This window comes from Camelina sativa, chromosome 3, assembly GCF_000633955.1.
Source record: "Camelina sativa cultivar DH55 chromosome 3, Cs, whole genome shotgun sequence".
Classification (NCBI taxonomy): Eukaryota; Viridiplantae; Streptophyta; class Magnoliopsida; order Brassicales; family Brassicaceae; genus Camelina; species Camelina sativa.
Genome location: NC_025687.1, coordinates 7,949,512 through 7,971,045, shown reverse-complemented (window position 1 = coordinate 7,971,045; position 21,534 = coordinate 7,949,512). Strand labels below are relative to the sequence as shown.

The 21,534-nt window shown below is 37.2% G+C and overlaps 6 protein-coding genes across 7 annotated transcripts; 2 read left to right on the top strand and 4 right to left on the bottom strand.

Moving 5' to 3' along the window:
• LOC104775879 (glyoxylate/succinic semialdehyde reductase 2, chloroplastic-like) lies at positions 22-2,417 on the top strand. The gene is made up of 12 exons (XM_010499836.2): positions 22-185; positions 283-364; positions 494-559; positions 666-741; positions 835-890; positions 1,058-1,142; positions 1,235-1,295; positions 1,460-1,512; positions 1,604-1,674; positions 1,750-1,822; positions 1,898-2,002; positions 2,102-2,417. Exons 1-12 carry the CDS (start codon positions 56-58, stop codon positions 2,264-2,266), a joined length of 1,023 nt encoding a protein of 340 aa, XP_010498138.1. The 5' UTR covers positions 22-55; the 3' UTR covers positions 2,267-2,417.
• On the top strand, positions 2,527-4,819 carry LOC104775878 (heterogeneous nuclear ribonucleoprotein 1-like). 2 transcript variants are annotated; one of them, XM_010499835.2, is made up of 7 exons: positions 2,527-2,620; positions 2,815-3,017; positions 3,178-3,218; positions 3,497-3,660; positions 3,740-3,848; positions 3,918-4,087; positions 4,171-4,819. In XM_010499835.2, the coding sequence occupies exons 2-7, from the start codon at positions 2,821-2,823 to the stop codon at positions 4,591-4,593; spliced, it is 1,104 nt and encodes a 367-aa protein (XP_010498137.1). In that variant the 5' UTR covers positions 2,527-2,620; positions 2,815-2,820; the 3' UTR covers positions 4,594-4,819. The 2 variants fall into 2 exon arrangements, with proteins under 2 accessions (XP_010498137.1, XP_010498136.1); XM_010499834.2 differs by having other exon boundaries at positions 2,527-3,017.
• On the bottom strand, positions 4,824-7,606 carry LOC104775877 (putative pentatricopeptide repeat-containing protein At1g17630). The gene is made up of 2 exons (XM_010499832.2): positions 5,303-7,606; positions 4,824-5,089 (listed from the first exon to the last, which is right to left on the bottom strand). The coding sequence occupies exon 1, from the start codon at positions 7,564-7,566 to the stop codon at positions 5,383-5,385; it is 2,184 nt and encodes a 727-aa protein (XP_010498134.1). The 5' UTR covers positions 7,567-7,606; the 3' UTR covers positions 4,824-5,089; positions 5,303-5,382.
• On the bottom strand, positions 9,112-10,236 carry LOC104775876 (protein YLS9-like). The gene has a single exon (XM_010499831.2). The coding sequence runs from the start codon at positions 10,114-10,116 to the stop codon at positions 9,313-9,315; it is 804 nt and encodes a 267-aa protein (XP_010498133.1). The 5' UTR covers positions 10,117-10,236; the 3' UTR covers positions 9,112-9,312.
• Positions 12,884-14,527, bottom strand: LOC104775875 (disease resistance protein TAO1-like). Its single transcript, XM_010499830.1, has 2 exons — positions 14,006-14,527; positions 12,884-13,898 (listed from the first exon to the last, which is right to left on the bottom strand). The coding sequence occupies exons 1-2, from the start codon at positions 14,479-14,481 to the stop codon at positions 13,247-13,249; spliced, it is 1,128 nt and encodes a 375-aa protein (XP_010498132.1). The 5' UTR covers positions 14,482-14,527; the 3' UTR covers positions 12,884-13,246.
• On the bottom strand, positions 17,279-20,914 carry LOC104778759 (TMV resistance protein N-like). Its single transcript, XM_019239790.1, has 7 exons — positions 20,461-20,914; positions 20,166-20,335; positions 19,227-20,009; positions 19,004-19,129; positions 18,818-18,848; positions 17,571-18,703; positions 17,279-17,479 (listed from the first exon to the last, which is right to left on the bottom strand). The coding sequence occupies exons 1-7, from the start codon at positions 20,912-20,914 to the stop codon at positions 17,279-17,281; spliced, it is 2,898 nt and encodes a 965-aa protein (XP_019095335.1).

Below are 21,534 nucleotides of genomic sequence, written 5' to 3'. Positions count from 1 at the left end.
GGCCAATGCCTTTTTGGTTTCATTATCTTTATTTTCATCTTCATCTTCAAGAGCCATGGCTTTGTGCTCCATCTTCTGCCCTCGTATCCCTCTTCGATTCAGACCGAAACCCATTTCCCCTTTCCTCTCAAAACCTCTATATTCACTCTCTTACAGGGTTTACTCTTCCCTCCAATCTACCAAAGGTACTTTCTATACAAACGCTCTTGTCCCGAAACTCTCCATTATCCCCTTTTTGGGTTAGTCGTTTATCTGATGAATTATGGTTTGTATGACACCCAGATGAACTTGGAACTTTCAGCATTGGGTTTCTTGGTATGGGAATCATGGGTTCTCCAATGGCTCAAAACCTCATCACAGCTGGGTATAAAACAGTTTTTCACTTTGGGGTCTTATGTGTTGACAGTATCATTCACATCAATTTCGCTACTTTTTACCCTTTTTTTTTGATGATGCGTGCCACTTTTTTAACTCCTTGGGCTTGCTTGTTTAGGTGTGATGTGACTGTATGGAATCGAACTCAGAGCAAGTGTGATCCACTCGTTGGATTAGGAGCAAAGTAAGACTTCCAATGCTTCTTTTCAAGAATCACAAATGTGGTTTTGGTGCTATTGTAAACTTTAAAGGCAAAACCTCTTATTAAGAAATTTTCTCTTGTTCCGTAGGTACAAGTCTACTCCTGAAGAAGTGACTGCAACTTGTGATCTCACGTTTGCAATGCTTGCTGATCCTGAAAGTGCAGTGCGTATGTCTCACTTTTGTTTGCTTCTCTTCTTCTTCTTCTTCTTCTTTCACCCCATATTTAAATAGAATCTGTTTTTTGCTTTCCGTCAGATTGATGTTGCCTGCGGAAAGAATGGAGCCGTATTTGGAATTAGTTCAGGAAAAGGGTACCTACTCCTTCATGATATTTAATGTGGTTGTTTCAAGATATCTGTATTTTCTTATGTAACTACCGCAGAGTTTGCAGTCCTTCTTTTTGGTTTTCTGCTTCGAATCAATGTAATGATTTGGTTGATACCTTAATTGTAAAAATGGGACTTGCCTGCTAATGCAGGTATGTTGATGTCTCAACCGTTGATGCTGCCTCATCGATGCTAATCAGCAAGCAAATAAAGGATACCGGTGCATTGTTTTTGGAGGTAAAGACTATTTAATAATCGATGTTTGGAATCACCAAACAATGTTGTAGCAGATTACTTGACTTCACTCTCATCTCTATTGATATTCACAGGCACCAGTTTCCGGTTCCAAAAAGCCTGCAGAAGATGGGCAATTGATATTCCTCACTGCAGGTTAGTAATAGCTTACTTACTCCTCAGTCCTCACTGGTGTGTATTGATAATCTATCATCACTTATATGTATCAGATTATTTTTGCTTCACTGGTGACTTGTCTGTGTCTTGTAACATGGTTGAATGAAAAGAAAATTAAGAATATCTGCCACTTAACATTTCAGGTGACAAGCTGCTATACGAAAAAGCTTCTCATTTCTTCGACATCATGGGAAAGGTATGTCTTATTGCCAGTGTTTTGCTTTCAGATCTTTTTTATTCTGTAAATATAAACTATTTTCATTACTAGTTTGCATTATATGATCCAGTCAAGATTCTATTTGGGTGAAGTTGGTAATGGAGCAGCAATGAAACTTGTCGTCAACATGATCATGGGAAGGTAACATTTGACCATATATGGCTTCATTCATTTCTTGGCAAATCACATATTCTTCTCCTGATCATACTCATGCAGTATGATGGCATCTTTCGCGGAGGGAATACTTCTAAGCCAGAAAGTTGGACTCGATCCAAATGTACTGGTTGAGGTAATTTAAACACCATTGTTTAGCTGAAATTTACTTCCCAAAATCCGCTGTAAACCCTGGGAAAAACCTCTGCAGGTTGTCTCACAAGGAGCTATCAATGCGCCAATGTACTCGCTAAAGGGTCCTTCGATGATCAAGTCAGTGTACCCGACAGCTTTTCCATTAAAGCACCAGCAGAAGGTTTGTGTAACTGTGTTATTTCCTTGTTTAGTAGATCCTCACAAAAACTCTCAAGAGTTTGATGAGAGACCATAAATGATTAAAAACGTGCGCGTATAGGATATGAGACTCGCACTTGGACTAGCGGAATCCGTTTCTCAATCTACTCCAATTGCAGCTGCTGCAAACGAGCTTTACAAGGTTGCTAAATCCTATGGATTGAGCGATGAAGACTTCTCTGCGGTTATTGAAGCACTAAAAGCTGTAAAATCTAGAGAAGCTTAGCTAAAAACATTTGTTATTTTTTCTTTGTTCAATGTGAAAGAAGAGAGTTTCTTTACTGTATGAAAAGATTTCATCTTTACAATGACTGTCAAACACAAGTCAACCTTTGATCTCCTCATGTTTATAGGAAAATGTTTTTGTTTGTTGACAAGGCGACAAGAGAATTGTTTGACCAACGTTCGTAATACGATGTCGTTTTCATATATTCCGATGATAAGTTGATAACACCGAATCAAAAATCAAATTTTTTTATTATGTTTCAAAATTTTCTCAGTTGGCTGACTCAACTCAAGTGTTAAAAGTTCTCGCCTGAGCTTTGTTGTTTGTTGCCGTTTCAACTTCACCCATCTTTTGGTTAGGGTTTTTCTCTTCCAAGTTCTGAACTTTTTGAATGTTTGATGCTGTCACTTTGAATCAAGCAGTCGAAATTGGTGAAAGATACAAAGTTTCATTTTTTATAAGTTTGGGTTTCACTCGTTTCGCTTGAGCTGCTTCATCATCAGCAGACCGAGAAATTTAGGGTTTTTTTTGTTTTGATTGAGCCGCAGTGATCGATGGATTACAACTCAGATCGTGGTTATGATGACTCTTACCACCGTCACCTACACAAGGAACAACTACCTCCGTCGGATTATGAAGTGGAGACCTTTGTTGACCGGAGTAACGGTGGTGCAGCCGTTGATACTGGTGGGGTTCAGATGAAGCATGCCGTTGAGAATCGCCATTCGTCTTCGTCCATGTCTTCTCCTGGGTTTGTGGTTTCTTAGGATTTACACTTTCTTTCTCTTTTCATTTTTTTGGTTTGGGTTTACTTTTGATTTTAATCTCCTTCTCAATCGATCAAGCTGGTTATTAAGATATTGATGGAAAGGTTTCTTATGGTGTCTTTTGTCTTTGTTTATGTTTGTTAGGAAACTATTCGTAGGTGGAGTTTCTTGGGAAACAACTGAAGGTACCGTATGATGTTTCTGGTAGTTCTTGCTTTTGTTTGAGTCATTTCATTGTCTTGGCCTTGAATTGAGCTCTTTGGAGCTCCAACAAATAATCTGTCCTTATCCTGTATCTGGTATGAGGATTCTTTCATATAATTTGATCATTAGAACTCACCCTTTCCTTACTCTGTGACTGGCAATGGAAGAGTTAAGTCACTGTGATTCTCTCTTTGTTCTTGGTTATTTTTTCTTATGCGTATTGATTCTATTGCTTCTACTTTGTTTCTTTTTTTTTCAGAGACTTTTGTGAATTACTTTGGAAAGTTTGGAGAAGTTGTCGATTCTGTATTCATGACAGATAGAATGACTGGAAACCCAAGGGGATTTGGGTTTGTGACTTTTGCTGATTCAGCTGTTGCTGAGAAAGTTTTGGAGGAAGAACATGTATTAGATGATCGAAAGGTAATATATCATCTGCTCCGCTTTTGTTTCTCAGTTTGTTAGCAATTGGATGCTTTGGCTAATTCCTATTAAATGTTAGGTTGAACTGAAAAGGACTGTTCCTAGAGGGGACAGGGATACCGATATCAAAGCGGTATCAAAGACTAGGAAAATCTTTGTTGGTGGACTTCCACCACTTTTGGAAGAAGGTACAAGTTTCTTTTATTCTGTCTGTTTTCTGTTACTGTTGCTGATAATGTGCCTTTTCATATTTGTAGATGAACTGAAGAATTATTTCTGTGTATATGGTGACATAATCGAGCACCAGATCATGTATGACCACCTCACTGGAAGGTCTAGAGGGTTCGGTTTTATAACTTTTCAGACCGAAGATTCTGTTGACAGACTTTTCTCCGATGGAAAAGTTCACGAGCTCGGTGACAAACAGGCAAACCTCGTTTTACTTTTGTTTTAGAATTTAAGCTAAAGAAATCAATATAGCAATCTCAAGCACTGATAATGGATTAATAGGTGGAGATAAGAAGGGCTGAACCGAAGAGAACCGGGAGAGATAACAGCTTTCGATCATATGGTGCTAGTGGCAAGTATGATCAGGAAGATTGTTATGGTGGGAAAGGAAATGAAGATTACAATATGTATTCGGGTTATGGTAGTTATGGCGGTTATGGAGCCTACGCAGGGAACTCCATGGTCAACGCTGCTGGATTTTATGGTTACGGTGGCGGCTATGGCTATGGTTATGGTTATGGAGGTCAAATGTTCAACCTTCTCTATGGAGCTGGCGGTTATATGGGTGGTGGCTATGGTGTTGCAGCGGCTACTGCTTATGGAGGTGGAAAAGCTCATGGGAACGGAAACAGCGGCTCAAGCAGTGGCAGAGGAAATGGGACTAATGGTTCAGGGCCAGCTCGATACCATCCTTATCAAAAGTAAGAACCTCCTGCTGTTGCGGAGGCTCTTCTTTTTGTAAAAAGATGTTTTTCTCTCTCTTTACAGTTCAAGGAACGGGTTAAGTTAAGAAATAGATTGGGATACTTAACCAATTCTTCACATTCAACTGTTGTGAGAGAGACCTGTTTGAAGACAGGTCAATTCAATTTTGTGACAAAGGTGTTATTTAGGGAAAAACGTTATTATTGATATTGAAATTCTTTAATAACGTTGGATGTATGATTATTAGATTAGTATCAAACTTCAACAATTGTAATCATCTCAAACAATATATCGCTATACACACCATTCTTCTCTTCTCTTCAAGGGTTTTAAAGGGGTGTGTGTGACCATCAGTGCCAGATTGAGCGTTCCAGTGCTACAACTCTTGGTTCTCCTATCTTACAGCAGCTTGACATTGGTTGATCTGTAGCTCAGGAGAGGCAAGAGATGTTCTTTGCCTATTACCATCAAAGATAACGCCGAGGATTATTAGAACCTGTAACATTAAGATATGCAGCAGACACTGTTATGGAGTATTCTTGCAATTATTATGATTATTGAAAAGGTAAGAAGATTACGAACTGCCAAACTTAGCAAGATAAAGCTTCAGAAGAACTAGTTTGGGTTTATCATGACTACCATTCTTCTCATTTGAAGATTGATTTGGTAACTGGTCAATGCTAGTTTCAAAGGTCTAAAGCAAGCTTACCTGATAGGTTCCATAAGTTCGGTTTTTGTTTGATGTGCATCATCTCAGTCTAAGCGGGATATACTCATCTCTTATGCTGTTCATAATTGATCATCCTCATAATTGTTCCCATCATGTGTAGGGCCTTTTTTCAACATATGACTAACCAAATCCTCCAGAACCAGGTAGACGCTCGCAAACTCGCTCTGTACTATTGACCCTGATGAGAATTTGTAGGATTTGTTCTTCAATTCAATCCAACTGTTTCCAGAAACTTTCTTCAAATCTTTTTTCTTGGCTGAAGCCCTAACCTTTGCAGATTCTTCCCATTTTCCACCAGCAGAGTAGATGTTAGAAAGCAACATATAGCTTCCTGTCTTCTCCGGTTCAAGAACACTAAGTTGGGATGCTATATCCTCCGCAATGTCCATGTTTTTATGCATTCGGCAAGAATTTAACAGAGCCCCCAACACACAGACCTTAGGCTCCATAGGCATGTTCTTCACAATCTCACTCGCTTCTTTCACAAACCCTAAACGACCAAGGAGATCAACAATACATGCATAGTGCTCTTGTTGGGGCTCTAATCCAAATTTCTTGCTCATCGAATAGAAAATTCCGCGTCCCTTTTCAGCCAGCCCTGCATGACTACATGCTGAAAGAACAGCTACCAAAGTGATCCCATCAGGATGACGCCCAGATCTTATCATTCGATCGAACATACTCAGAGCTCTCTCACCAAACCCATGCATACCATAACCTTTGATTATCGAATTCCATGAGATCAAATCCTTGTCCCTAATTGCTTCGAATACTAGACTCCCTTCATTTAGTAACCCACATTTTGTGTACATATTCACCAATGCATTCTGAACCAGAATGTTACCGCTCATTGAGGTCCGTATCACATGCCCATGGATCTCTCTTCCGAGATTCATAGCTGGAAGCTCGGCACAAATTGATAGTATACAACAAATCGTCACTGAATTAGCAAACACTTTGGAAAATTGCATTCGTCGGAAATACTCAAGTGAATCGTCTCCTCTTCCTTGGACGTTACAACCCTTGATAACAGAGGTCCAGGTAACTACGTTAGCCTTGACGTGACAAACATCATTCATTTCCTCCAACTCAGTAAACAATGAAAGAGCCTCGTCGAGTTTACCAGCATCCACAAACGATGTTATCAAAGAATTCCAGCTCTCTATACCTTTGTTTCTTATCTGCCGGAACAACAGCTCTGCCTCTTTAGCTTTCCCTTGCTTCCCGTACACGTGTGTCAACGCGTTCTTCGAGGGCAAATACTCATCAAACCCACCTTTTATAACATACCCATGAACTTTCTCAACGGTACTTAACGCTCCTAACTCAGCACATACAGAGAAGAAAACAGCAAGTGCTTCGCCACTTACTACACTTCCACTCATCCTCATAACATGAAAATACTTAATCACATCTTCAAACTTGCCACATTGCGAATGACATGATAAGACTGAAGTCCAAGTCACTTCATCTGGTATACACTCTTCACGTTGCATCCACTCAAAAATCTTAACAGCACTTTCACAGTCATACTCTTGGGAAAACCCTTTAATCATAACATTCCATGACATACGGTTTCTCAGAGGCATTTCAACAAACAGTTTGTAGGCATCTCCAACGCTTCCCGCATTATTAGCATACAACACGAGCAACTCGTTAACCACATGAAGATTCTCTTTCAAACCAATCTGAATAACATGACTATGAAAAGCGTGACACAAACCAAAACGACGCAAGTATCTACAAGCTCGAAGGATCAAGGGTAACACATACGCGTCCCCTGCGAGACCTCTTTCACGCATTCCATTGTAAAGCTCAAGAGCATTCTCGTGTAACCCATGAGACACATTAGCTTTGAGAATCGAGTAACACAGACGCAAATCAGAGCACAAAACAAGCGAAACAGTGTCAAAGACGTTACGGGCGTCGACGAGGAGTCCTAACCGAGAGTAAACCGATATGAAATTCGCAGCTAATGAACCAGAACGGTAGATGAAATCGGATACAAGTACTTGGGCATGAACTTGCTTGCATTGCTGAGCCGTCGAGCATAATCCAAGAACGTGATCGAAGAGGGATTGATCATTGTTAATCGTAAGGGAGGAGTAGTACGAGGAAACTGAAACGACGTCGGGGGAAGAAATCGGTGTGTGTGGACGACATGGAGAAGTGTGGAAACAAGAATTATGAAGACGCCAAGGGATTTGTTGAAGACGAAATCGCCAAAGAGAAGAGTGAACCATGTACAGACAGGTTCTTCCAAATTTTAAAATATGTTAACTTTGACGCTCTTTGTTTAAACATTAACTCTAGGTTATATATTATTAAAACATCAAAATAGGTTAGTAACAAAACAAATTATGTAAACATATTAAATTTAAATTACGCATAACAAAATAAATTATTAGCATGAGGTTTACTTTTTTGTACCAAAGGCGTTTTGGTTGTGTTGTGCGACTAAAAAAGTCAACTTGAACACCTAATAACATGTGGTGGTCACATGTTTTTTTTTGTTTTAGTCCTGTAACATTATCATTTATCGACCCCATTAACACGCCAATATATACAAATAATGTAAGATTTAAACAAACATATTTGTTTTTTTTTATTATCATTATTTTTTAACAAACATATTTGATTACGCTTTTCAGAGTTATGTTACCATCTAACAATTTGTTTTTACTTCAAAATATACACATTGCACTTGCACAAACAAATAAGGATAACATATATCTTTTGTTTCTCTCGAAAAAAACTCGATAACAAGTTAACAACAACCAACTTGGAAAAAGTAGAATAAGAAGAAGAAAAAAAACACACTAAATATGCCTTTTTGTGAGGGAAAGGTTTTATCAATCTACGATTTTGAACAATATATGTGATTGGTTAATCCATAAACGTAAACTATGTATTTGTAAGCAATAGTCTATTCGAGTTGATTTATTGTAATCAGAATAGTATTATTATTAACCGATTAAACTAACCAAATCTCTGCTACTTGATTTTTATTATGATGTCGGAAACGAATAAATTCCACCACATGTTAGCCGTCGTTTGACACCATGACCATAACACCTAATCTCTTCTTCTTTATTTATAACTTGTTTTTTTTTTTTTTTATAACTTGTTGTTGATAATTACATAACACCTGATTTTGAAATCATTGTATAGCTTTTGCTTTTTCTTGTTAAAATTGAATTCATTTCACCGACACCTTCTTACACGTTAAGGGGACGTAACTTCCCACCCACACTTGTAATTAAATTATTCAATAAGACTCCCGAAGATTTTTTTTTGTCATTTGCCAACAGACGGGAGACTTATTAATAATAATAATACACATTAATAATTATATGTAATTAAATTTATGGTTCTGCAAATAATAATACACCGGTTTTCAAGACCGGAGCCATCAACCACTCGGCCATCTCTCCGAAAGATTATAATTGACAGGCTCTTCTTAAGGGTATATTCTTCTTATACACACATGGACCACATGGTAGCTTAGCTTAATTATTTGATACTACAACAACAAAACAAATACTAAAAAGTAGCCACCTTAATTGACCAAAGCACTTGTTGTACTAATAGTTGCGTTTTGTTGTTGCATTATTACCTCACTTGAGATAATGAGGGTCACACCTCACTTGCATTATTACCCTATTAATTAACTTACTACCAATAGTTGCGTTTTATTCCCACTTATCTTTTTCGCGCCATAGATTAATAATCACTGTTAAATAAACTCGAAAACTAAAATATTAACAAATGATTAAAATTTTAAATTCTCATACCCAACACAAATATATATCTTCATTTACATAAACCCAAAAAAAAAAAAAAACGTCTTACAGGAATCGAAGAACTGTATATGAAATCAAATTTTTAAAAAGAACACGAAAATTGAAACAATGGTTATAAAGAAAAAATAATGGAAACTCAAGAAAACTAAGAATGTGTGATTCCATTAATGTTTTTTTCTTCTATGTTTAAAAAGTAATTTTCCAGATCTTGAATCTGGGATCAACCTTACACTTAGCGGCGGAGGTAACAGCCGTAGTCGGCTTCTTCCCGGTCGGAGCCACCAATTTGATCCCTTCACAAGTAACTCTAATCCCTGATTTAGGAGTTTTCAGAGATCCCATCTTCACCTTCACTTTGGTGTTCAACACAATCTTAACCGCTACTCCTTTCTTCGCCTTGAGATCTCCTTTAAGCTTACCCGCCGATATCTCATCTAGATCTCCCGGAGGACTTCCGATCGTAGATCTAAGCAAAGTCGTGTTCTTCTTCCCGTGAACAAACGAAGGGATCGATCCTTTACCGATGACCACGTCATCATCATCACCTCCTCCGGTGGACGATTTGTAGAGCGTGATGTCCGTGTCGTCGTATAGGAACCCGACGTTTTTGTTAGGGTTTCTAGCGATGACGGAGAGGGAAATGGCGGTGGTGAGGTGAGTTGCGGAGGTGAAGTTGAGAGACGAGATTTTGAGTGAAGAGACGCTGAAGCTCGGTCGTTGAGGTCGGTAGATTAAGTATACGACGGCTGATGCGGCGGCGACGAGGAGGACTAAGAGGATGATTACGAAAATCGTCCAGCAGCAGCAACGGCAGCAACATCCTCGGCTGTGGCTACTACGGCGACGACCAGCTGGTGGACGGTAAGCGGGACGGTTTGCGCTGTAGAGCTGAGCTTTGTTCGCCGGGAAAGTTGGATTTGTTGTTGCGCCGCCGCCAGCTCCGACGATGCCGGGAGGTTTTGATGCAGGGTAAACTCTGTCGTCTGTCATAATCGGAGATTGAGAATGAGAGAGAGATTTGATTAGAGGGGAACAAAATAAGGGGGTAAGATTTTTAGGACATGTTATGTGTTCTTTATAAGGGGAGATTTATTATTTATTACAGTGTGATTAGTTTAATAATTAAGCGAAGATTAGTAGTGGGAGAAGGAGAGAGGAAGCGAAGTAAAAAAGAGATGAGAGGACCGACAAAGAGAGTGACAGCTCAACGCGGAACTAGAGCGAGCTTTACATGCGTCACATTAGCGCGTCTTGTCAAGCGTTCGAGAGTGAACCGAGAGAGTACAGTTGTTTATTTGCTAAGCATTTTAAGAGCAAACCCAAAATAAGACTATTATTAGTTGTATTTAAAAATTGGTAGTAATATATAAATGTAACTAATTGCCGAAACACATACAAATTTGTGACTAGTTATCATCCTTCTTAGTATTGTCGTATATACGAATTTGTTCGTAAATATATAGTCCTACATTCACATACAGTATTTCAGTTGGAGAAAATATGAAACTTTGTTTTGAAACGATAGAATAAACATGATTGATGATGATATTCTGATATATGTGAGATGAAACGTGAAATCGTACACCAAACATAATTTTTCCTTTGTATTGAAGCAATGATCATATATATTAGATTAGGCTCGCAGATATAAGAAAATATGATTTATGTTTTTGAGAATATTAATTTTATTTTATTTTATTTTTTAAAAAAACGGATTTAGAGTTCATACACTCGATTTTGCAATACAATTTTTTTTATATATTATATGATGATAAAATTAGATTTTAATTCTATGCATTCAATCCCATTGAATAACATTTACAATTTTCATAAAAATAAATGTGCATTGTATCAAATTTATACTTTACTAAATATTTTTAAAAAACTAAAAATTAATAAAACATAATTATCAGAAAGAACTGAAATTAATAAAACATAATTATCAGAAATAACTGAAAACTTGGTTTATCTCATATATGAAAAAGTAACAATATCTTAAATATATTTGTTTCATATTTTGTAATCTCATACGTAATAGTTTTACTACTTGTCCAACTAATTTTAAATAAAACTATACTAACATTACCATAAATTAATCAAAAATTCAAAGATGTTATTTTGAGACAATTATTTGTTTATGTAAAGGTGAGTATATACAATCCTTTTTCTTTTAGGATTAATAATTGACAGTATAATTTATTTAATTAAGGTATTATTATAGTAATTAATTGTATAATTTTCTTAATTATTTTTCTTATAGAATTAGTAATTTAAAATTAGAAGTAGTATTATTTTTATATACATATATAAATTATCTATTTATATTTATTAAATTTGTTATATTTTTAATTTCTTATAATTTACAAATATGTTAAAACAAAGTTTTTGTATAACACATGACAAAATCTTTAATTGTTAAAATTGACACATGTCGCGATCACATGAGTTACTAACTTTGAAACCAAGGTTTATATAATAACATAATATTGAATACGCTATCAAATCATTCACCGATTGAAAAACTTAAGAAAATTACATTAATTTCTTATTTTGATTATCTTATTTTTCTTGTATTATGTTAATCACTAATTTTAATACATTAAATATTTTTCTACTTTAATCACTTTTCTGTATAAATTTCTTTTTACTATATGATTATAATAAATAATAATTACAATTATATTCAAATATTTTCCTTATTAATTGCAAATATTTTTCTTAATAATTTCACATGTTTTATTTAATAATTGCACATATTTTCCTATTGAAATTAGTAATTTAGAAATAATTTTCATATTATAATTAGTTATATAATATATTACTTTTGGTTTTATATAATTTTCAAAAATATTAATTGTAATCCTTTTATATTTAGAATTTTAATTTTTCTATAATTATTTAATAAATTTTCTTTTTCATACATGTCAAAATATTATCGAATGGATGCTGGACAAACATAGATGAGTGAGTCGGAAACCGTCTTCCATGTGTTCCCAAACACAAATGCAACCACGACGAAGGAAGGCGTGAAAAAAGCTGAAGGATCCAGCTCCCGACAAATCCGTTCATCGGAAAGAATAGGAGTGTATGACCAACCCAACAAGTAATCTTGACAAGTGTGTGGGCTTTGCTGGTTGCGGCGTCCATTGCCTTCATCGCCATTACTAGGTTCGTTTCATGGTTGAAAGCATGAACCTGCCAAAAAAAATTAAACACCATGTCAGCATCATGTATTTAACAGATTAACAAGCAAACTGCTAACAAGCTTGAATCAGATTTCTTACCATCCATTTCTCTTGGAGTGAAGAGTTGATCTGAGAAGTCTCGCTTAGGAACATGCTCATTAACTTGATAGCTGCAGCTTTTGACACATGTTGCCATTATATGAATTGAATTATTAACTTTAAAAACTAGGGTTTATATAATAAAATATATGATATAATCACTTTCCTTATAAATTTGATCTAAAATAGCAAATTTATATGATCAAGCCATGCTAATAAGAGCATTAAGGGAGGAATTGGAATAAACATTGGATATGGATGTGAATTTTTTACTCTTCCTTTTAAAATCACGATTACGTATAACTTAAGGAATAGAATAATGTTGGCAATGCAACGATCGATGGGTTCAGTCTTCAATATACATTTTACTTTTGCACAACAACGAGAGAAAAAACACGTGGGAAGGAGTGATATTAATGTACGTTGGCGGTGAAGCGTGGAGATGGTTAAATCCCGCGCCTAAAATTCCGTCATTAACTATATAATGTACGTTGACATTTTTTTTTATTTTTCCGAATTGGGAACACACAACAGGGCTTTCAATGTAAGGAGAGCCCAAGTTCATTCCGTTTACACCAATCCATAGCAAATTTATTTGTTATCTAACCAACTAACCTCCATAAAACAGAGCTTTTCTAGGCTTATGCGTTGTTATCGGATCAACCGGTTTTACTTTTTTTGCACACCGGCTACTATATAAACAATTTTACTAATCCTAAGCCAAATCTTACTAAGTAGGTATAATAAAACTTACCTATATAAAAAGCTTACCTCTAAGAGTTATACAGAGGAACCTAACAATTTTTCTAGGACCAGAAACAGAGTTACCAACCCATTCAAGAAGATTCAGAAAACTTGGAACCAGGATCATAAAGATCTCTCTCTCTAAAGCCGATTTGACGAAACAGTTGACGAACTTCAAAGCACCTTAAGCACTCAACTTCATACACAATTTTAACCCCAAACGCAACAAGAAGTTGTTTGTCTTGTGTAGTTATGATCACTAGGCTACCTGGACCAAAACAGTTAAAATCTTCCGCAAGAGCATCTAGCTGTTCGAGTTTATCCACGTTGTTAGCCACAAGTAGAACTTTCTGGCTCATGAGCCTTGTTTTGATCAACACTGAGGTCTTCATCTTCGAGTACCCTCCTTGAATCCTGATCAGAAACTCGTCTCTTAGGTTCGACATTTGGCAATCACGAGGAATCTCTTTGACGTTTTCAAGAAAACACTGGCTTTGGAATTGCTTAAAGATCTTCTGATAAACGTATCTAGCTAGAGCTGATCTTCCATTACCTCCTCTTGCCCAAATTCCAATAACTCTGACACCTTCATTAGAATCCAAATCCAACAATGGATACAACTCTTTCATGTGTGCACCAAATCCAAATTCTTTACTGATCCCATCACTTGCTGGTGTTGCAGAGAATAACAACATGTCAGAAATTCTCTTGGTAATCTCGTCGAGTAGCTTCGAATCATCTTCCCTAAAAACAGAGCAAATAAATTCGAATTGTTTCAACAAAATCTGTATGAGTTCGAGTTGTGATATAAATCAAATCAAGATATGAACTAGGATATGAATATAAGTTACCAGTCACGAGAACAGTGACCGGAGATACTTGCCAAATTGGTCAGTGCTTGTCTCCATGACACAACAGTCTCGTGGTTTTCTCTATCTTCATGTTTCCTAAACTGTAGAGCTACTTTTTCGACTTGTCTCCTCACATGAGCAGGCTCGACGTTATAAAAGATAGGCATAACGATGAGCGAACCTCTTTTTTCAACATCCATGATCATGGCTAGCTCTCGGAGACACCAGGGAGACGCAGGATAATTCTTCGAGACAACCACGACGGCGATTTTGGAGTTTTCGATAGCGGTAAGGAGATCTGAAGAAATCCTACGGCCGCTCTTGAGTTCGACGTCGTCTTTGAAAGTTCGAATACTCATACGAATGAGTTCTTTGTAAAGAAAGCTGATGAAGGACCTGCGAGTGTCTTTGCCTCTGAAACTCAGAAAGACATCGAACTTTTCGGGAGGAGTTGAAGAAGTCGACGATGGATACATTCGATTCAAGCGGAAGCATCGGTTTTACTTCCAAGCTTTGTATGTTGTTGTAAGACGATGAATAATAACTTGAGGATCGCATGGTGTCAAGAAAAGAAAAGAGTGTGAAATTTCCGAGAAAATTGTTGAGAATTTACTAAAAGAAATATGTTTTGGTTGTGGAAAGTCATGAAACAGAACAGGTCCAAAGAATAAAATCTACACATATTAGCTTATTCGATCAATATTCGATTTGGCGATCTACGTGGTTATGCTTTGAGTTGACGAGATGATGACGACGTAACGCGAATTCTATATGTATAGAAAAACTTGATATACGTATTTTTTTATCACCATTTGGACTTTTTTCTAATGTAAACGTGCAATCCTAAGTGTATGGCACGGAATAATAAACGGTCGGATCGGAGTTGGATGAATTAAACAGTTGATGCTGAGCAAACGGAAAAACTTTGGTCAGTGTTGTTATTACATAGAGATATATTACTATTTATTATATTTAATATTTATTCTTGATTATGATTTATGTGTTGACATAGGTAACGCGGAGGACTTATATATTGTCATCTAAAGTTGGCGTAATACACAAGACAAGACTCTCTCAGAGGGGACCGAGAGAGAGCACGACAACATATATAGGTTAGGGCTGCCTAGTCGAACATATATAGGTTAGGGCTGCCTAGTCGTTTCAAACGACTCGTTTGTGTCTGTTTTTGTTTGTGGATTTATTGTTAGGGTAGAACTAGAACAAGAAGCAAGGGACAACTTGATCCTCTCTATCAATAAAATGTACAAGACTGAACAGGCCAGTTGACTTGTAGACAATTTAATACTCGAAATAATTGGAAAATACAACGTTTTTTTAACATAGTTTAAAAAGTAGTACCTTTACTATTTACAATTGGTAAAATAGACATTGAACACTATTTATTTGGCACTGTTTTGTTTACAGTCAAACCTCAGCTATATATTATATTTACGAATAATGCCATTGGAATTATTAGTTTTTTTTTTTTCCTTTTTTTATTCTTCTTTGTTAGTGTTTCTCTCACAAAGAGATTTAGCTTGGTTTGTATATTTTTTTCCCTTTTGAATACACGCACTCGATTCTTCACCCAATTGAATATTCACATACCCAATTATCTGATTTTCTTTATTTTTCTCCATCTCTCATTGATTGAAATCCCAATTCATTAAAAATTGACGATTTTCGTGTATGAGAGGCGAGATCTGACGCAAAGAGATAAAGGGGTAGAAGGTGGACGGGGTTTGTGTGGCGGAGGAGGAGGAGTAGTAGCGGTGGTGGGAGGAATCTTGTGGTCGGAGAAAGTAGGAGTGGTGCAGCCGCCGCAGTCATCATCATCTCTGGTTGTGTTACATCGGATCTTGATGGCTGGTGGGAACTTCAAGATGGGCAGATTTTGTATTAATCCAAATAGTTGAAATAAAGAAAAAATCGATGGAAAACAAGTAGTTTAATGATCGGCGGCAATGAATTAGGGTTGCAGGTTCAGAGAAATCGGATGGAGAATAAGATTTAGAGTTGACGATTTTGCCCTTCATTAAAAAATCCACAAAATAGACTTTTCGGGGGTCGAACTCGTGAAGCCTAACATTGCAAACTGGTTACTAACCAACTATTCTGTCTCTATCTCAATTGAAATACACGCAAATAAAGTATATAACCACAAACACTGCAAATATTAATTATAAAAGTATTAAAAATATCCTAAACCGTACATCATAATCATTGTAAATCATAATGGTATGAATCTATTTAACATGCTAGTAAACCATACACCATAACTTTTGTACAAAAAAAATTGTGTATACTACAACTATTGTATAGAATAGTTGTGTTCAGTAGTAACAAATCAGTTAACTACATCTGTACAATTAATAATGTGTACAGATTACTTAATAAGGTGTACGAATGACAAAATTTGTAAAAAATATTTAATATTATCAAATAAATTCATCAAACAAAATGCATATCAAACTATAGAAAAAAACACAGATTTTCTTTTTTTTTTTTATCTGGAATTTTGTTTTTAAAAAATTTCATTGACTAATATCTGTACAATCGAATCGAAAATTCCGTTTAATATATATTTTAAGTTTATTATATACATCTTTCGTATTCATACACTTTTTTAAGCTGGATGGTTTAAACCGTACTCAAATATTGCTGGACGGTGTCAATCTATATTACATGGTGGATGGTGTTAACCGTACACCATAACTGTTGTACAGAATAATCGTGTATACTACAACCATTGTGTAGAAGAGTTGTGTTCAGCACTATCAAATCAGTTAATTACATCTGTACACCTTATTAAGTGTACAAGGTGTACAGATATAATTAACTGATTTGATAGTGCTGAACACAACTCTTCTACACAATGGTTGTACACTTAATAAGGTGTACAAATACAAAATTTGTAAAAAATATTTATGGTTCATTTCGAAGAATGAGTATCGATTGTCGAACGACTCGACTCGTCTCGTCTCTCATCATCAGTCATCATCATCACCAGTCCACTCTGGAATAACGATTTGAGTATTTGGACTCACAATCTGGGTTTGTAATTTGGCTGCTTAAAATTCCGACTACAAAAATCGATTCGCAACTAAGTGGAGTCTTTACGCATTTTTCACCTGCACAATTATGCTGCCTCAGCTCGTCTTTCTTTGTATTAGGAAAATTTGTAGAATGAAACACTCACATCACACGTCCTTTGGAAATGTGAGTTTCTTACAACAGAGAAATCATCACTAGTTATGTGTGTTTAAGTATATGTTAGTTGTGGCGGAAAGGATTTGTTCCGGTCGTAAGCAGAATGGCCAGACTCACAAGCAGAATAGCCAGACACGCAATCAAAACGCACCAAGCAAAATCCCACAAGCATGGCTTTAAATGCTGCAATAGGATTGATATAGCCACTTGATAACCCGTTGTAGCTTTGGTAGTCTCCTTGAAGCAAGCACATACTGGTTCCTCCTAGTACGCGGGGAAAAAACGAGGAAATGAGCTTGTATATTGTTCAGAGAGACAATTGACTGTAGAAGATCTTTTCTTTTTTTTTTCTTACCTGTTTACTGCGTCTTCCAACTGGAAACCGAGTGATTTGACTGGAGTTCTGCTTCCAATGGGGGCATGGAGTTAGATCAACAGAATGTATTATGCTGGGTAGGGTGGAAGCTTTTAGAGACTTGCATCCATGTGCTTTTAAACTCTTGAGACTCCGTGGAAGCCCTGTTAGTGATACGAGGTTGCTGCAGTAATTGAGGCAGAGAGTTACCAAGGAGGTGAGGCCCATGATGCTTGTCGGTAATGTCTTGAAATCTTGTCTGCTGAGATCTAAATATGTCAACTTTGTGAGATGACGTAGCTCATCTGATAGTGACTCAATGTTCTTGCAGTTGTCAAGCCAAAGCTCGAGCAAACTGTATCTAATTTCCTGATCAAGCTTCATCAATGTTCTGAGGTTTGTACAGTCGGAAAGTATTAGGATCTCCAGCTGAGATAGATCTGGCAATTCGTCCAGACTGCGGCAGTTACAAAGCGTCAACTGTTTCAACTTGCTAAGAAGCTTCATTGTACTAGGTAACCCTTTTAAGCTATTCCCACTGAGGTCCAACTTCTCTAGGACTCCCATATGGTGGATGTCATCTGGGATTAGCTGGATGTTTAGGTTGATTAGATTTAACTCTATCAACCATGGAAACCCTGCAAAGCTAATACACTTGAAACTTCTCTTCTTGTTGCTGTTAAACCGCATGATGTCGGGTGAACTAAAACCATAGGGAGGTGACTCGAGCTCCAACTTCATCAGCTCACGAGAGATCTGTTTCTCGGAGGTAAAAGATAGATGCTCTGCATATCCTTTTAGAAGCTTTAACTCCAGTTTTAAGTTTCCTTTGATCGATGGATTTTCAAGAGAAATGCCCTGAGAATCTGCCACAAACGTTTCTGTGCTAAAATTTTTCAGGTAGACTGATCTAACGCTCGAGCTTGTGTCTTGGATGACAGTGCTTAAAGATTCCGTTATTTTGATCCAAAGATGCGTAAGCCCATCACAATTTGACACATCAAATTTCTGCAGTTTTGATAGGCTACAAATGGACTTTGGAATCTGTTTCAAGGAAGTGCAACCTTCCAATATCAACTCCTCGAGACACACTGCTTCCTGAAGATCTGGAAGTTCTTTGAGTTCCTTAGATCCTGTCAAATCAAGTTTCCTCAAATGCAGAAGTCTCTGAAAAGAAGGGGAATGTTAACAAAAAAAGAAGATGCAATTATTAGCAAGGATATGAGGAGACAGCAAAAGTAGCATACCGGGGTTCCACTCCAGAGCCTTTTGAGCTTGCTGTAACATAGATTTAGTTCAACAAGAGAATCTGGACTGATATTGGCAGACAAGGTTGTAAATGGATATACATCCCAATGGAGGAATCTAAGCTTATGAGGAATACTCCATTTTTTTTCTAGAACCAGATCTTCCCTGCGGGATTCTAAACATACAGAGTGCCTGTAGATCTTCAAATAACTGAGATTATGCATCGGCTTGAACATATTCCACTTGATATGAAAATCACTGGACATCGGCTCAGAAACATCTAATGCCATGGCTTCGATTTTGCTTGTACCCTGATGTATATAATACTAAATGTACATGTCAGTATGTCACACTTACTATTAAGATGATGACCAAAAAAAGAGAATTCAGGACATTGCTTGTACTTACTGCGTTGTCTTCAAGTACTCGACAGATGTCCTTCTGTTGCCACAAGATTCGTTGTTTGGCAGCGCTGTTTTCTGATTCTTGATGCACAATTTGTCTCCCTGTTTGCTCTAACAAAGGGTGCATAGCTATACGCCCATCAGCCGATATGTCGATGAGAGACATGTCTACTAAAGCCTTTATTCCCGCTCTACCTCGTTCAAGAAGTGTTATGACTCGTCCGACAGGATCTCCATTAAAAAGGCATGCGACGTGAAGAAATGCAGTCTTACCAACTTTGTCTAATTTATCATAGCTAGTTTTCAAGACCGTCATGATACTCTCGTGTGGGGATTCCTCAAACATTTTCAAAGCATCTTGCCACACTCCTAGGGACTTGTCATGGAGATGGAAGCCGAAAGTCTCAAGTGCCAAAGGAAGACCTTGAGAAAGCCTAGAGAAACGGTCTGAAAGATGTTGGTAGTCTCTGTCTCTAGGAGGATTCCTTCCTTTAAATGCAATCCGCTGGAAGAGTTGGAGAGCTATATCATCATCCAAATACTTAACTTTGTACACATTTTTCACTCTAGAGGAGCTAAGCAAGCTATTGTCCCGTGTGGTTATGATGATTCGGCTCCCTGGTCCAAACCATCCAACCTTTGCCAAGGCATTCACCTGTTTCACATCATCCACGTCATCAAGGACAACTAAAGCTTTTAGGTTCCTAAGCCTTGAATGGATATAACTAGCTCCCTGCTCAATGGTCTGAAAATTAAGATCTTCTTCGCCAAGGATATTGGAAAGAAGCTGTTTTTGTAAATATAAGAGATCATGTTGTGCCGAAGAAATTTTATGAATGAAACAATGATGACTCGAGAAATATTTCTTATGTTGTTCATAAAGATGCCTGGCTATGGCCGTTTTACCAATGCCTTTCATTCCCAAGATTCCTATTATTCGAACCTTATCTTCCTTGGTGTTGGTGTCATTGTCCGAGGGTTGGTTTCGAGCCTCATCATTCTTGATGTGGATGTCCATGGCCAAGAGAGGGTTGATTTGTGCCAAATGAGCTTCCATTCCAACGATATCCTCGGTAGCCGTTGGCAACATAGAGAACAACTTGCATGAAATAACTTAAACAATTTCTTCAACCATCGTGACATCGTCCTTGCTGCCATATCAATAAACAAACAGTAAGGATTCGATGGATACGTTGGCACATTGTTAAATAAAAGGGAGAAAAAGCCTTACTATTTACTGGACTCTGCGCCTTTTCGGTTTCCAATACGCCTAAGGGCTACTCTCCAGTTGGGAAGCTTCTGCGCCAATTTACAACCTCGATGGCATGTTAAAGCAAAAGTCCCTCGAAGATTTTTAACGTCAGAGGGGAAAACGTCGTAGAAGATCGGGATGACACAAATCTTTTCTTCCAATCTAAGTTTCATGATCAGATGAAGCTCGTCCAAACACCACTTTGAAGTAGCGTAGCTCTTTGAGATAACCACAACGGCAAACCTTGAACTCTTGATGGCCTCTTCAAGTTTTTCAGGGATGGAGTCTCCCAGCTCAATCCTTGGATCGTCTTTGAAGGTGTAAATCCCTCTGTTGACAAGTTGTTTGTACAAATAGCTAGCGACGGTTCTTCGAGTGTCTTCACCTCGGAAGCTGATGAAGACATCGTAGTAACCAGGAGGTGCAGGGGATGAGGACATTTGACTTCAAGTTACTTCCCTCTATCGCTCTTGGGACAATTACGCTACCAAGTAGAAGGATGAAGGAAGCGATTTCGACAACCAACATTGAGATCAAGACTGAGACAGGCAGCTGTAGTTAAGGGGAAAACTCAGCTTCATTATTCAAAGTCAACGCATGCACACCTGGATGTATATTCTGAGTTTTTAAAAGTCATTATCCAAAAACATGCTTATTTTTGTGAATAATCATTTCATTTTGTTTAGTTTGTATCTCTCTAGTCTCTACCAGCCAGTTCAGACAAATTGTATGCCAAAAAAGAAAAAAGAACAAATATATACATTAACTCATCTAGTCATTTGTATCCTTTAATCCATCCTCATATCATATACTTACCATGTTACTTATAGTTTTAGTACTTATATAACAATTTACTAAATAGATTGATAATCTAAACATTGCTAATGTAAAGATACCATTTGAAAAACATATGACATGTACATACCCATTACCCTCACTGTGCTGGACGTGCTTGCTAGTCGTGGCAAATTATTAGAAGGAGAATAATCTCCCTTAGTCTTTTTCTTTTAGTTTACTACTATCTAAACATTATTATCATTGCATCCTTGGCCAGCTATTC